Source organism: Scomber scombrus, chromosome 18, assembly GCF_963691925.1.
Source record: "Scomber scombrus chromosome 18, fScoSco1.1, whole genome shotgun sequence".
NCBI lineage: Eukaryota > Metazoa > Chordata > Actinopteri > Scombriformes > Scombridae > Scomber > Scomber scombrus.
In genome coordinates, this window is record NC_084987.1 from 4,142,689 (window position 1) to 4,158,023 (window position 15,335).

General features: G+C 37.4%; 3 protein-coding genes across 3 annotated transcripts in view; 2 read left to right on the plus strand and 1 right to left on the minus strand.

The window, feature by feature from the left end:
* The window catches only part of pctp (phosphatidylcholine transfer protein), a 14,838-nt gene extending 10,849 nt beyond the window's left edge, over positions 1-3,989 (minus strand). The window contains 5 exon segments of the mRNA XM_062438448.1: positions 126-174; positions 176-244; positions 1,624-1,662; positions 1,664-1,761; positions 3,983-3,989. Of these exon segments, the coding sequence (XP_062294432.1) occupies positions 126-174; positions 176-244; positions 1,624-1,662; positions 1,664-1,761; positions 3,983-3,989 (262 nt within the window).
* LOC133999458 (small integral membrane protein 36-like) overlaps positions 1-15,335 on the plus strand; it is a 370,942-nt gene that overhangs the window by 329,297 nt on the left and 26,310 nt on the right. The gene's annotated exons all lie outside the window — the stretch shown is intronic.
* tmem100a (transmembrane protein 100a) lies at positions 7,648-12,438 on the plus strand. The gene is made up of 2 exons (XM_062439061.1): positions 7,648-8,027; positions 11,014-12,438. The coding sequence occupies exon 2, from the start codon at positions 11,127-11,129 to the stop codon at positions 11,529-11,531; it is 405 nt and encodes a 134-aa protein (XP_062295045.1). The 5' UTR covers positions 7,648-8,027; positions 11,014-11,126; the 3' UTR covers positions 11,532-12,438.

Genomic DNA, 15,335 nt, shown 5'->3' on the forward strand with positions numbered 1-15,335 from the left:
GCCATGTTTTAAATTGAGGGAGATAAATATTAATAATGTGATATGGAGAGTAATTTTGATGGCAGGGACAATGATAGAATGAACTCTACCTTCATGTTTTATTGATTTATTAATGTATTGATCACCTTTCACATATCCATCCCAGTGTTTCCGATAGGTCAGGTCCATGTAGACGTTCTGCACACAGCTCTGCAGGGCAGGAGGCGAGCACACCAAAGATTTTGTACTCGTAAAGTCCGGTTTCCTGAAAGCAGCAGCACATTATTAAAAGTTCCCTTCTTTTTTCCAACATGCAGCAACATATGTGACTAATCCCAAACCACACAACTGTGATTAGAGCCGCTCTGCGTCACGCCTCGCCCTCGCTCTGAGACAGGAAGTGTGTTGGATTTGATTCAAAAAAAAAAAAAAGAGGGCAATATAAAAGTATAAGTATGCTTTTCACAGGTTATATGCAAGAAGTTGAAACATTAACCTTCTAGTCGTTCATTTTTATGACCACATTTATGTCTGAAGAAAGTCACACCAAACTCCATTCACAAAAACACCGATTTTATGTTACTATGTTGACCTTATAACTTATTTGCATTACTATTCGCTTAATTAATACACTGAAATGGTTTATTTAAGACATGAGATTCTTTGCAATAGTGCAGAAGATAGTAAGATCTTATTGTTTTATTATAAATCTCATAAATGTGCCTAGAGGGGCTTCAAATTTGCAGAACTCAGTCAATTTCTAAGTCATTTTTTACACTTTTAATTCATTTTTAGAGAGAAAGAAATGCTAAAAAATTAGATAATTTCATTTTTTCCTCCTCCATTGAATGTAATGTATTTTCTTTCTTACTTTTTAATGCTTTAATGTCTCTAAACATCAGCCAAAATGGACTGTAATAAGTTTAATGATGGGTATATTAAGTTATATTATAACTAAACTTGATATTATGAACATACAAGTATATCAAGATCTTATTGGTTTAATATGAATCTCATAAATGTTCTATAAGTGTCTTTGAATTTGTAATTTTTACACTTTTTGCTCATTTTGTAGAGAGAAAAAAAAGGAGTGAACTTAGTTTTTTAATGTATGTACTGTATTTCTTTCTTACTTTTTAATGCTTCACTATCACTAATATCTAGCTCATTGAACTTGATGACATGTAAACTGGACTTGTTTTTGTTTAAAAGGTATATTTAAGGTAGTATCTTGTGAGTTATATACGCCGATTTTATTGAAGAGTGGATCCTTATGAATCCATGCATGTATTCAGTCAGATCAGACAGATGTTCACACGCGCACACAAACCAATTAACTTATAATTGACAGTTTTCCACGTGGAGTTTGGTGTGTGACTGCAGCTCGCGCTCAGTTTCCGGATATTTCCCACATTGGCCGCTAGGATATCACTGCTGGTGTGTTTTGTGAAGCCTGTCATTAAAAAGGATTAAACTGAGGATAATTATGTCGCAATATTTTGGTAAAGAAGGAAATCAGTGATCATAATGATACAGATGTGTGTGCTCAGTGGAGGAAACCAACGCTCATTCATTCAACGCTCAGTAGCTGCCTCCCTCCTGCAGAAACACCAGTTTTTTTAATTATTATTTTTAAGTGTGTACCTTATCGAAGAGCCGGTAGATTTTGACTCCCATCGTCTCGGGTGAAAAGCTCCCATCCTCCATCCAGATGTGGCTCGTCCAGCTCCCCCCACGCGCTCTCAAAGTCCTCATCTGTAAACCGCAGCGACATGACGGCTCCTGTCCTCACACACACATACACACACACACACGCGCACAACACACACACACACACAGCTGTCCACACTGCGGACACACACACTGCCTGCTTCCGCCTGAAGATTTCCCAATAAAACCCTTCAGGATCAGGATCAGTCATTTAAAAATATACACGTTTTAATTACTTTAATTGGGAATTTTATGCTCCTTTATATTCAAGGTTTGGGAAGGTTACTTTGGAAATGTAATAGATTACTGATTTAGTAGTTACTCTATTTAAAATGTAATAAGTAATGTATTTCAATTACTTAATTACATTTGATTACTCAATATCAATATTACTCTTGTAAATACTTTATATATATTTTTACTATTATTGTTCTTGATAATTTATATTCAGGGTTTTAGAAGTTCACTTTGGAAATGTAATAGATTACACTTTACTAGTTACCCTATTAATAATAATAATAATAATAATAATAAGTAGTAATAAGGTAATAAGTAATGTAACTATTTCAATTACTTAATCAAAGTAATGTAACTTATTACATATGATTACTCAATATCAATATTACTCTTGTAAATAATGTAAAGATTATTTTTATTGTATATTTCTACTATTATTGTTCTTATTGTTTTTGTACTTATTATTTATTGTTCTTTCTTCTTCTCCTTATTGTTGCTTTTATAATCTATTGTGGGACTATTAAAGGAATATCTTATCTAATATCTTATATTATAAAGTTAGATTTATCTCTCATTTGGAAATGTATTCATTAGTTCATGCAGATTTTGGAATAAAAAATAAAGATATTTGATGAATAAAATGGGTTTAATTGGTACTGTGACTCCATTTAAACCAAAGTCATGATTTATTTACAATATATATATAAAACATATTGATTTTAAAGAATTAAAAACAGCAATATATGTATTCAGTAACATGTTAAATAAATATTAAAAAATGAGGAAAAAACCCTCCTGAGCAAAAACCTTAAAGGGGTATGACTTCATCAGTAACTGTAATGAGTTACTGCCTCAACACTGTATGTAATATAACATTGGCCAAATTCACTACTGCTATATTTTAGCATGTTGCTTTTAATATTTATTTGCTATTATTAAAGTAAAATGTTCAATTAATTTACTTTAACCTTTGTGTCGTCCTCCCGGGTCAAATTGACCCCGTCTGTTTTGACTGTTCCTTCTTTCCTCCCTTCCTTCCTTCTGTTTGTCCTTCCTCCCTCCCTCCTTCTCTCTTTCCTTCCTTCCTTCTGTCATTCATTCCTCCCTCCCTCCTTCTTTCCTTCCCTCCTACCTTCCTTCCTTCTTCTTTTCCTTTCTACCTCCCTCCTTCCATCCTTCCTTCCTTCCTCCCTTCCTTCCTTCCTTCTTCCTCCCTCCCTTCCTCCCTCCCTTCCTTCCTTCTTCCATCCTTCCTTCCTTCCTCCCTCCCTCCCTTCCTCCCTCCCTTCCTTCCTTCTTCCTTCCTTCCTTCCTCCCTCCCCCCTTCTTTCCTTCCCTCCTTCCTTTCCTTCTTCCCTCCTTCTCTCTTTCATTCCTCCCCCCTCCCTTCCTCCCTTCCTTCTTTCCTCTGTCTTTCTTTCCTTCCTTCCTTCCTCCCCTTCCTCTTTCCTTTCTCCCTCCCTCCCTCCTTCCTTCTTTCCTCCTTCCCTCTTACCTTCCTCCCTTCCTCTTTTCCTTTCTCCCTCCCTCCCTCCTTCCTTCTTTCCTCCTTTCCCTCCTACCTTCCTTCCTTCCTCTTTTCCTTTTTACCTCCCTCCTTCCATCCTTCCTTCCTTCTTCCATCCTTCCTTCCTCCCTCCCTCCCTTCCTCCCTCCCTTCCTTCCTTCTTCCTCCCTTCCTTCCATGACTCGAGGACAACAGGAGGGTTAAATGGAGTAATTTGTGTTCCCAGTGTTCCCAGTACTATACCATCACATCCCCCTTTTTATTCAGTGATGAGAAAGAAAGGAGAAACTCTGCTCCCTTCTCTTCTCTCCATCTTTGCCTTTCCTGTCAACATACAACATTATTTCTTCAATCACACTGAAGCGCCAAGACTACTGACATACAGACGACCACGCCTCATGACGTTTTGACATCTTTAGTTATTTCAGATAAATGATGTTTTGCTTTAATGGCCTCCCATCATTTGTCATAGTTGTTTTAATTGGTCATGACAAATTTAACAGTGACTTAACTTAACTTACGTAAAAGAAACGACCACTTCTGGTTTACTTTCCATTTTCCTTTTTAAAGAATTTCATTTAACAGCTGTAGTTACTTGTTTCTTTATAGATGAAGATTTTAGCTTTCATATAATATCACTTAAAAAGCTGAAGTCTTATATAGTGGATCTCCTCCTGATTAAAGAAGAGCACGTCATAGAAATACTGACTTAACCCTCCTGTTGTCCTCAGGTCAAGGAAGGAAGGAAGGAAGGAAGGAAGGAAGGAAGGAAGGAAGGAAGGAAGGAAGGAAGGACAGGAGGAAGGATAAAAGGGAGGAAGGAAGGAAGGAAGGAAGGAAGGAAGGAAGGAAGGAAGAAGGAAGGAAGGAAGGAAGGAAGGAGAGAAGGAAGGAGGGAGGGAGGGAGGGATGGAGGAAAAGAGGAAGGAAGTAAGGAGAGAAGGAAGGGAGGAAGGAAGGAAGGAAGGAAAGAAGGGAAGGAAGGAAGAAAGTGTGGAAGGGAGGAAGGAAGGAAGGAAGGAAGGAAAGGAGGAAGGAAGGACAGGAGGAAGGGAGGAAGGGAGGAAGGAAGGAAGGAAGTGAGGAAAGAAGTATGGAAGGAGGGGAAGAACGAAGGAAAAATTAAAGAAAGAGGGAGGAAGGAAAGAAAGAAGGAACAATTTCACCCGGGAGGACAACAGGAAGGGTTAATTAAACAACACTATTATTGTACTGCCTACTTTAGTACAGTACTTGAATATATTTACTTATATGTTACTTTGCATATCTGAGCAGTAGAAACAGAGTAATAGAAGTTGAACAGAAATACAGATCTGAATAATAAGAGATTATAAGACACAACATTACATTATATTAAAGGAAATTTGATTTTTAAAACTCTTTTTTAACTCCTGCAACACAATCTGGAAGCCTGCAGCATCTTGTGAGATCCTGTTATTTAAATGAACCCTCCTGTTGTCCTCGAGTCAAGGAAGGAAGGAGGAAGAAGGAAGGATGGAAGGGAGGGAAGGGAGGAAAAGAAGGAAGGGATGAAAGAAAGGAGGGAAGAAGGAAAGGAAAGGAGGAAGGAAGGGAGGAAAGAAGGAAGGGAGGAAGGAAAGGAAGGAAGGAAGGGAGGAAGGAAGAAGGAAGGAAAGTAGGGAAGAAGGAAAGGAGGGAGGAAGGAAGGGAGGAAGGAAGAAGGAAGGAAAGTAGGGAAGAAGGAAAGGAGGGAGGAAGGAAGGGAGGAAGGAGGGAAGAAGGAAAGGAGGGAGGAAGGAAGGGAGGAAGGAAGAAGGAAGGAAAGTAGGGAAGAAGGAAAGGAGGGAGGAAGGAAGGGAGGAAGGAGGGAAGAAGGAAAGGAGGGAGGAAGGAAGGGAGGAAGGAGGGAAGAAGGAAGGAAGGTAGGATGGAGGGAGGGAGGGGAGGGAGGGAGGGAGAAAGGAAAAGAGTAAGGGAGGAAAGAAGGACAGAGGAAAGAAGGAAGGGAGGAAAGAAAGAGAGAAGGAGGGAGGGAGGAAGGAAAGGAGTAAGGAGGGAAGGAGGGAAGGACAAAAGGAAGGAAGAAAGGGGGATGGAGGAAGGAGAGAAGGAAAGGAGGAAAGAGAGAGGAAGGAAAGAAAGAGAGAAGGAGGGAGGGAGGAAGGACAGACCGAAGGGAGGAAAGAAGGAACAGTCAAAACAGACGGGGTCAATTTGACCGGGAGGACGACAGGAAGGTTAATAGCCTTATATGTGTATGAAAATGATATACTCCATCTACTCTTACATGATTTAGAGCCACATATTCTTTTATATTTTCCTTTTCTTTACTCAGTAGAACGGACCGAAGTCATATCGTTGTGTTTACATGACAGACGTGTAGAAAGTGAGTCACATCCATCAACCCCTAACGTTACAACTGGGATTCGATCCTGAGACACTGAATCCTGTACGATTCTCATGTTTCTGGTTTTTTGTTATAAAGTAAAAACAATGAACTCCTCAGACAGATGTCACGCTCTGTCACTGTGTGTTTTGTCATGGGAGGGGTTCGAAATTCCTACAAGCAGCTGAGCGTGTTATTACCCGTTGCAAAAAAAAAAACGTGTTATTGTGACTGGAGACGACACGACAAAAAAAAAAAAAAAAAGTCCCAGTTCACATGTGATCGCGTGAGATAATCAGAAGTTATGCAACAGAGAGAAATCCCACAGCGTTAGGGAGGGAATAAATAATGTAAATTAAAATGTTACGCTAGTTGATGTTGAGAGATTTTGAATGCTGAACTTTTTTACCTTCGAAATTATATAAAGCACGCTCCAAATTTTTTGTTCTTGTTTCTATTAAGTTTGCTGCTTTAGATTCAAGCATCTGCCAAAAAAAATGCAAAAAAACAGAGCGAGCGTTGAGTCCTTCTTCAGACATGGAAGACAAAACATTACTGTCTTCATGAAGCTGTTAAAGGGGCTTAACGTTAATGTTCTTTATGGCTTCATTTAGACATAACAGGAGCAGATTATATGAAAGTTTTGGATGCATTTTTTTTTTTTATTGCAATTGAAGCCTTTAAATAATGAATTTGACCTTTATCAGAGCAGACATGATTCAATAATGGACAGGCAGGTAAAACAACTAAGCTAATTCTAATTAATTGGCAGTATGTTAAACACCTGTAGCCTACCAACCTTCTGGGAATTGTAGTTTTTTAAGTGAGGCCTACAAATGGAAGCCATACTTGTTATAGAGCAAAAAAAAGGAGTGGAAAACAATTAATATAGAAAAAAACAGCAGCTAATATAACTATATATTTATGAAATTGGATATAGAGGGAAGAAATGGCAGAAAAAAGGTGAAGGTGTTTGAGGCTATGGAGAACATTAGGCGGAGTGACGTCCACAAATGGCTGCTGCCCCCCTAAACCAGATGATGTAGTTGATAGGGTGCGAAACAGGCGTGAACGGCGGCATAAAATACTTATTAATATTACCCTTTTTATTCAGACCCAGAAGTAATTCTTGTACCACCACAGACAATATGCACACAATATGAGTAGTAATGCATTCAATCATTTTTAAATATCTAATGTTTTCCTTCCAGTAAAATGTCCTTTTTTTTATACTAACCATTAAAAACATGTTATTTAATGATTTCTTATTAATTAATCTTGAAATATGAATATCGACATGTCAACTGCCTCATTTTTTAAGCAAAAAAATACAGTTTCACTTCAAATTGTCAAATAAAAGTGTGGACGACTTAATGATACAAGATCTAAAATATATACAGTCCCCTCCGAAAGTATTATAGCAGCAAGACCAATTTCTGTGTTTTTGTTGTAGACATTTGGGTTTCAGTATATATATATAAATGTAAGTTAGACGATAATTTGCAGGAGTAATAAAGAAAAAGTTTGCTTTTATTAGTATTTTGGCTCATTTTTAAATAAACTAACATGATCAAAGTCTTTGTAATGCTAGTTTTTTGGACAATAACAGAAGTATATACTATATTAGTAAATATATATATATATATATATATATATATATATATATATATATATATATAAGTATATACTACTATACCACAGGAGAAAAAGATATATCAAAGTTAAGATACACACACAGTACTTTTTAATAGGAGGGGATTTGTTAATAATAAGAAAAAATATAGAAAACAGCTGGAATGATCCTTTACTGTTGTCCAAAAGCTGAAATTCGCTGCAGAAGGCGCTTTATTGTGAAAAGCTCAACCGGAACAGGCATGTTCTGTGCAATGCTGTCAACGTCACAGCTCAGTCATCGATACTTGAAATAGTTGCTCTTCAATGGGGATGGCAGTCCGACCAACAGCTCCCAACCTGAGGACTCACTGACAAGGGGGACGATCCTCATGAATGGGAGTCAGACTCCAGCTGCTGTCGGGCTGAACACACACACACACACACACACATACACACACACGCACACAGACACACACACATGCACACACACACAGAGAGAGAGAGAGAGAGAGAGAGAGAGAGAGAGAGGGAGAGAAAAACAACTCTCACTCCCAATTACATGAATCTTGACTGAATGTTTTAATGAGGCGAGTTTCACTGCAGCAGAGGAGCGACATGGAAAACTGCTGTGAGGTAAACTTCCACTTTCTTCTTTCTTTCTTTCTTTCTTTCTTTTTTTCTTTCTTTCTTTGTGCTGCTGTGCATGTCTCCTCTGCAAAATGTTACACGCTGAACTTCATGCTTGCGATAATTAGACTTTAGTTCTACACACACACACACACACACACAGGTGTTACAGTTTATTTGGTTACCCATCAGATTGTGTGACTTGCATGGCTGGAAAAAGTACTCAGATCCTTTATTTTTTAAGTTAAAGTATCACATTATTACAGTGTATAAACACTTAATTACAAGCAAAATCCTGCATTTAAATCCTAAATTAGTAAAAGTATAGAGCAGCTAAATTTAATTTAAAGTACTAAAGTAAAAGTACAAATTGTGCAGAAAATAAGGCACAGCCAGAATACTTAATTACATGTTAAACACAACTTGTAATACCTGTAATACTTCAATACTTTCATAAAAGTATGATTTAAATGCAGGATTTTTTATTTTTAATGAAGCATTTTGTGAAGTATTCAGGTTTTTTCTGCAAGATTTGTGCTTTTACTTTATGTACCTTATGTGAATATGGCTCGTAAAATACTTCTATACTGTTACTTAAGTAGAATTTAAATGCAGAGTTTTTTTTAACTTGTAATGAAGTATTCAGGCTGTGCTCAAATTTGTACTTTCACTTGAGTACTGTAAGTAGATTTAGCTGGTAATACTTGCAGGAAATGCAGGATTTATACTTACATTGTTGTATTTAAGTAAAAAAGATGTGAGTACTTCTTCCAACACTGCAGGTCACTGAATCTGACGTGTCACCAAATACTGTGTAACACCCAGACTCCAAATAAAGTCAGTTATTTTTGTAGTTTGTATGTCGGTGCTGCAGATTAATTAGCTTTCAAAATGTTTGCTCAGGCTTCAGTTACACTGTAAACTAAATGTTTGGACATAGGTGCAACTAGAGCTGCAACGATTAGTTTATTAATGGATTAATCGATCAAATTAAACCATTTAAATCATTTTTAAAGCAAAAAAAAAAGCACAAAATTCAGTTAGATCCAGTGTTTAAAAAATGAAATTTTCTGCTATTTTCAGTTTTATATAAGTGTAAATTACTATCATATCATCTTTTTGGGGTTTGGACTGTTAGTCGGACAAAATCTAAACAAAATCTGGACATCTGAATTAGTGACTTTTGCCTGGGAAAACTGGGATGGGTGTTCTTTCTGTACTTTTTGATAAATGGCAGACTCAATGATTAATTGAGAGATGAACTGACAGACAAAAATAATCATTACTTGCAGCCCTACATGTAATTTAATACACATGTTGGTGCTTTTTTCCCTCCTTTTCTTTTAAAAAGTTCTTAAGGCAAAAACTCACTTAAAGTCTCGCAATAATACAGTATAATAAATACAATATATTACAATAACAGTAAATAGATGCACACCTTTTATTGTGTACTAGAGTTAATTTAATCAGAAAATCAAATTGACCTTTTTTCTCTGCCATTTAAAGACAAACGGCTCTTTTCAGTTATAGAGTTGAAAGCTTTTCTTTAATTGTGAAAGTTTATAGATGGCTTGTTCCCAACTTTTTAGGCTTGTGACAAGAGCTGCAAGCTAGTGGTTATTGTCATTATGGGTTAATCTGTCAATTTTCTGTCAGAAAATGGTGAATAATGTGGATAACTCTTTTGCAAAGTCCTCAAATGTCTTGTTTTATCCCGACAAACTGTCCACAACCCAAATATATTCAGGTTACTCATCATAGAAAACCAAACAAACCAGAAAATATTCATATCTGAGAGGCTGAAATAAGAGATTTTGGACATTTTCTTCCTAACTCATGACTCCAAATGATTCATCGATTATCAAAATAGTTGCAGATGAATTTAATACTTGGCAATTTATCGATTTATCATTGCAGCTCTACTTATGACCCTTTCCTTAATGCTGAAAAACTCACTACAGTACTGAAAACCTTTCAACACACATCTATAAGGTGTGTGCAGTTTAAACAAAGACAGTTTTTAAAGCCCCAAAGAGGTAAATGACACCAGTACGTCACAAAAAAAGAGCAAAATTTGAGAAGAAAAGTCAATAATTTGGCGATTAATCAGACCAAGTGAACGCCCTGCAGGGCTGCAGAGTAGCAATACTCACTCATGACTCCTATGCATCCTCACTCCTCACATATTTCTGACCAGACATCAAAATGAAATACATTCCTACACACATACATTATTTATTCAACACTCTTTTTTTACATTTTATATCTCAACACGAACACTAAATGCTGCTTTAAAGCCAATAATTCTTTATTTTGTAGGCTTAAAAGTGGTCAAAATACTGGAATAAGCCACCATACATACTGTTTTTAAACTAGCTGGACTTCCAAATACTTATAGAAAAACAGAGGATTTGTCCTCAGTGGTTTTCTAAACTACCTTTTAATAATTCTACAAAAAGAGAAATGCTGTTCCTCTACTGAATAAAAAAAGAATAATGAAAATACTGGCTGATCTAAAACCCTGAAAATGATTGGGAAGATAGTTGGGATGACCGGTGTACTGTCACTCAAACGTATGGATGACAGCGTTCGACGCAGCAGACATGACGGGGGGTGGGGGGGATGAGTGCTTGTGAAATTGCTGGTGATTTCGAAGCTCCTCGCATTTCACGGAGCAGTTTGTAATGTCATATCCTGCGCTCTCCAGGGAATGTCTCAGCTCGTGCTGGGCTGAGTGGTCCTGCGTCATTCAGACAAACTCCTCTGACTGGGTCAGAAGGCGGCTTGGATTGTGCAAAGAGGTTACTCGGGTTTATTAAAGCACCATGTGGCGGTCGGGAAGCTGTGTTGAATTGTGAAATGCGGGTGTTGAATTCTAACAAAAAGCATCTGCGAGATCTTCTGCAATGCTGCGTCCGATGTTGAGCAACAAGTTTTGACTTTTTGCATGCTCTCTGCTCTCTTTAATGAATGATATCTTTCTTTTACGTAGACTGGGAGACCCTAACGAGGAGGAAAGGTAACAAGGCGACACCGAGGAACCATCTGCGGTTGGTTACCAATAAAGAAAAAGAAAGGAAAAAAAGGAGGCTATTGGATCCTGCAATGCAAGAAGAAGCTAATAAAGACACCATGAGAACGCCAGCGACCCTTGAGAAAGCCAATAACAGCGAGCGTCCTGTGTCCGGCGTGCCGTCGGTGAACATCCCTCTGGTCAACGAGGTCCAGCTGACCGCAGCGACCGGCGGGGCGGAGTTGTCCTGCTACCGCTGCACAGTCCCGTTCGGCGTGGTCGTGCTCATCGCAGGCATCGTTGTCACCGCCGTTGCTTACAGCTTCAACTCGCACGGATCCACCATCTCCTACTTCGGCCTGGTGCTCCTGTCGTCCGGACTGTTGCTCTTAGCGTCCAGCGTCGTCTGCTGGAAGATGAGACTGGAGAGGAAGAAGGAGAGGCGACGGGAGAGCCAAACCGTCCTTGTTACGAATCACAGGAGTATTTTTACTTGAAACGACACCATCCTGACTTTTCCAGGCCCCCCCCCCCCCCCGATCTTTGAGCTGGTTTTGGAAATGCCGAAACCAGCTGCAGTCATGACAGATGTTGACCAGCATGTGTTGGACCACAGACTCTTTAAGCGCAACAACTTAAAGCTTTTGAAGACATTGTAAGGGATTTATTTTGTCAAACAGACGCCGTGCATCTGGCGAGAACCCGGGAACGAAGCCAGAAGGGAATGTATCACAATTAAGATGAATTACCACTGTGTGAAGCAATGTAGAGGAAGTCTCCCATTAATCTGCTGTTGGATGTGGCGGCTTTGATTGTTAATGGGAGGGATTGCGGTTCGAAGGAAAAGTGGAAAATCCAGGACAATGATTCATGCCTCATTTACTTCACTTCATCTTGCACATATCTGTTTATAAAAGTCTCATTGTTCATCTCACAGGGAATGATTATGAATTGCCTGTTATGTTATGTTGTGTCGTAGGCGTTATGGTACTTGACATGAGGTGTTTTAATTAAAATGTGTTTTCCTCAGATGGCACATGATGTTATACACAGAGAAGGAATATTTAACCCTTAAATATGTATTCTCTTTGAGCACTTTCAATCATAATCATCAGTATTAAACCAACATTTATTAACTAATTACGTTAAATTGGAGTAGTTTTGCCACTTTTGGCAAATATGAAAACATCCAAATTTTTCAATTATTGTCCGCAGTGTACTTCCATACTGTTAAAAAAAATATTAAATGTAGCATTTTATTTTATGTTTTGTTTTTATGTAATCATTTGCATGTATTGACTGTTACCAGGACGACATGAGGTTTAATAAACTCATCATTGTTAATCAAACATGAAATTAGTGTCACACTTGTGGAAGAACGGTCGGGAATGTTTGGGGACTAAAAAGAAAATAAGGATTAGTCGATTCATTGAAAAGCAAAAAAAGATAAATATTTGGTAATTGCAGCCTTTCAAATGTGAGGTTATGTCGGTTTTCTTTGTCTTACATGATAGTTTAGTTAATATCTTTGGGTATCGCACTGTTCGTTGTACAAAATGGGACTTTTTAAGATATCACATTGGGCTTTGCAAGATTATATAAGAAGCATTTTTCACCAATTTTTTGACATTTTATAGACAAAATGATTCATCGAGGAAAACAATCAATCATTAGTTGCAGCCTTAGTCAAATGCATTTATTTGTTTTGGTGGGGGTTTTTTTAAGGTTAGAAGAGAAGATTGATATCTGTGGTAGGAGAGAATTAGCATTGAACAGTGGTTAGCTTAGCTTAGCTTAGCACAAACACTGAAAGAAGGGGAAACTGTTAGCTTGGCTGTTCTTCAAAGTTTAGGTTTTGGTCTCTGTGCAAACACAATGTAAACAAACCAGGAGATTTCATACAAACACTATATTATTATAAAGTAATATTAGAAATGTCAATTTGTGAGATTTAAAGGTGTTTGTGGGAGGTTTTTTTGTCTAACTTTGGACAGGGCTAGCTGTTTCCCTCTGCTTCCAGTCTTTATGCTAAGCTAAGCTAACCATGTCCATCTCTGCACTTAACATACAAATACGAGTGTGGTATCAATCTTCTCAGCACATTGTCAGAAATGAGGATAAACAGTGAATATTGAGCTACTTTAACAATATAATTAACATAAAACAACACTTTTAATCCTTTAAATTTGATATTTAAATAATTATTTTGCACAAACTATGAAATGAAAACACTTTTTTATAAATTACCTTTTTTTTTTTTAACTATTAGTGTGATATAATCCTGTGTTATTTCTCAATGGACCAATGCACCACATATTAATATACTGTAGTGAGTTAACGTCTTAGTTGGTCTTTGCTATTTTTAAGAAATCTGAGGTCAGTGTTTGTATTTCTTCGAGATGGTTTATGGGTTTAAACTGAATAAATCATTATATTAACATTCAGCTCTTTGCTTTAAGTGCTGAATTGGAGGAAATGTTTCTTTTTCTGGATGACGTCGAGTACGTGCTGGGTGTGCCTCCTCGGTCCTCAAACCACAAATACACAGACTCTGCCTTCTGTTTATTATTTAAGAAACAAGAGGACAGGTCTGCTGAAGGCTGTTGCTTTGAATTTTTTTGGTGCCATGAAAGTGAAGTTTCAAGTGCAAATGAATAGCTTTCATTAGTGTTGTCACATGCAATGAATAGGCTGAAGGGTCAGTTCAACCAAATTACCCCAAAAAAAGCAGATTTTCTCACTTAATTCTTCTGGCATCGTGCAAATAGTTTTATTTGCAGAGGTTTTAAAATGTCTGTCTGCCTTTAACTAATATAAAATGTTAGTGAATGTAATTTATACTGACATTACTTTTGAAATAACACAAATTTTGCAGCAAGCAGTGAAAGTTTAACTGTCTGAAACTAAGTAAGAACTTAAGAAATGGCTTGAAAAGTAACAATAAAAGTAAGTAAAAGTATAAAAGTCTGTGTTTTAGCTATTGAATTTTTTTAAAAGTCAGTTTGCAACGCTGTGAACACCACAAATTGATTTCCATTTACCTCCATTGCATTTGGATGGAGGCAGAAATGTAAAATATCTGCAAATAAAATCAAAATTTTCTGTCTCTCCGGATCTTTAAGCCATATTTCTTGGCCTTCGTCAACAGATTTTGATAATCAGTTCATCTTATAAGGACATTTTCAAGCAAAACCTTCCCATTTACAGCTCCTCAATTGTGAAGATTTGCCATCAGGTGCTGGATTGTTTTATAGACCAAGCAATTAATCAATAAAAACCATTAAACAATGATACAAATAATGATTGGTTTCGGCCCTAATGTGATAACAGGTGATTGTATAACCATCAGAATTTCACACTTGTCTCATATGATAATTAAATCATCTCTCTGACAAAGCAGGCGCTCCCAATTAAACGGTTGATCGACCGTTAACTCCCCGAACGACCCACAGCAGTTCTTACGAGCTCTAATCAGACTCCTCTATCAGCAGTTATAAACAGGACGGCTTTATTTGTCTGGTACACATCGCTGTTAGAAAAAAAGAAAGAAGATGTTTTATGATGTGACAACGCTGTGTTTAAGGTGTGGTTAGGGTTAAGTATAAAAAACCACTTGGCTAGGGTTAGAAACAGATGGTAGTTAGGGTTAAAATGACAGTAAACAAAACAAAAATCATAGTTTCGGATCTTTAAAAACTGGCTTCACTCGGCGGCCTCCTGCAGCTATAAGTCCAATAACTCCACTATTTTGCAAGTTAGGATCAAACTCGCCACCTCCGAATGAGGAAATCTGCCACCATATGTAGACGTCATCTGAATCGTGCCACTTCTCAAGTCATAACTACTACATCTACTATAGGTCATTTTTACATTACAACCTATTGAGATGTTTTTCTCGGGGAAGATAGGCTCTTATAATAAACTGAGCAAACTCAATCATCATCATCATCATCTATTATAAGCCACAATATGCAGTTTAAATCTCTGGAAAGACAAAGCAAGCTATTTCCAAGCTCAAGAATAAACTGATTCCACTAGTAAGCAAGAAAATCTATTGTTTTTTTTTATGTAAATTTTGTTGAACTTCCTCTTTATCAGTCAACTTCATCAATTTACTGCCTACTATTTCTTTTTTTCTTCTCTCCACCCGTTTATTTATCATCAAAATAACCACGGCCTGGATTTTCTCCTGGCCTCTACAGACAATTAAACATTTCAGGACATAAATTCCCAGTGGTAAAAGGAAGTTGAACTCTCCTGTTTGACCCTGTTAAGGTTTAAAATAGCCTGGACGTGGAAGT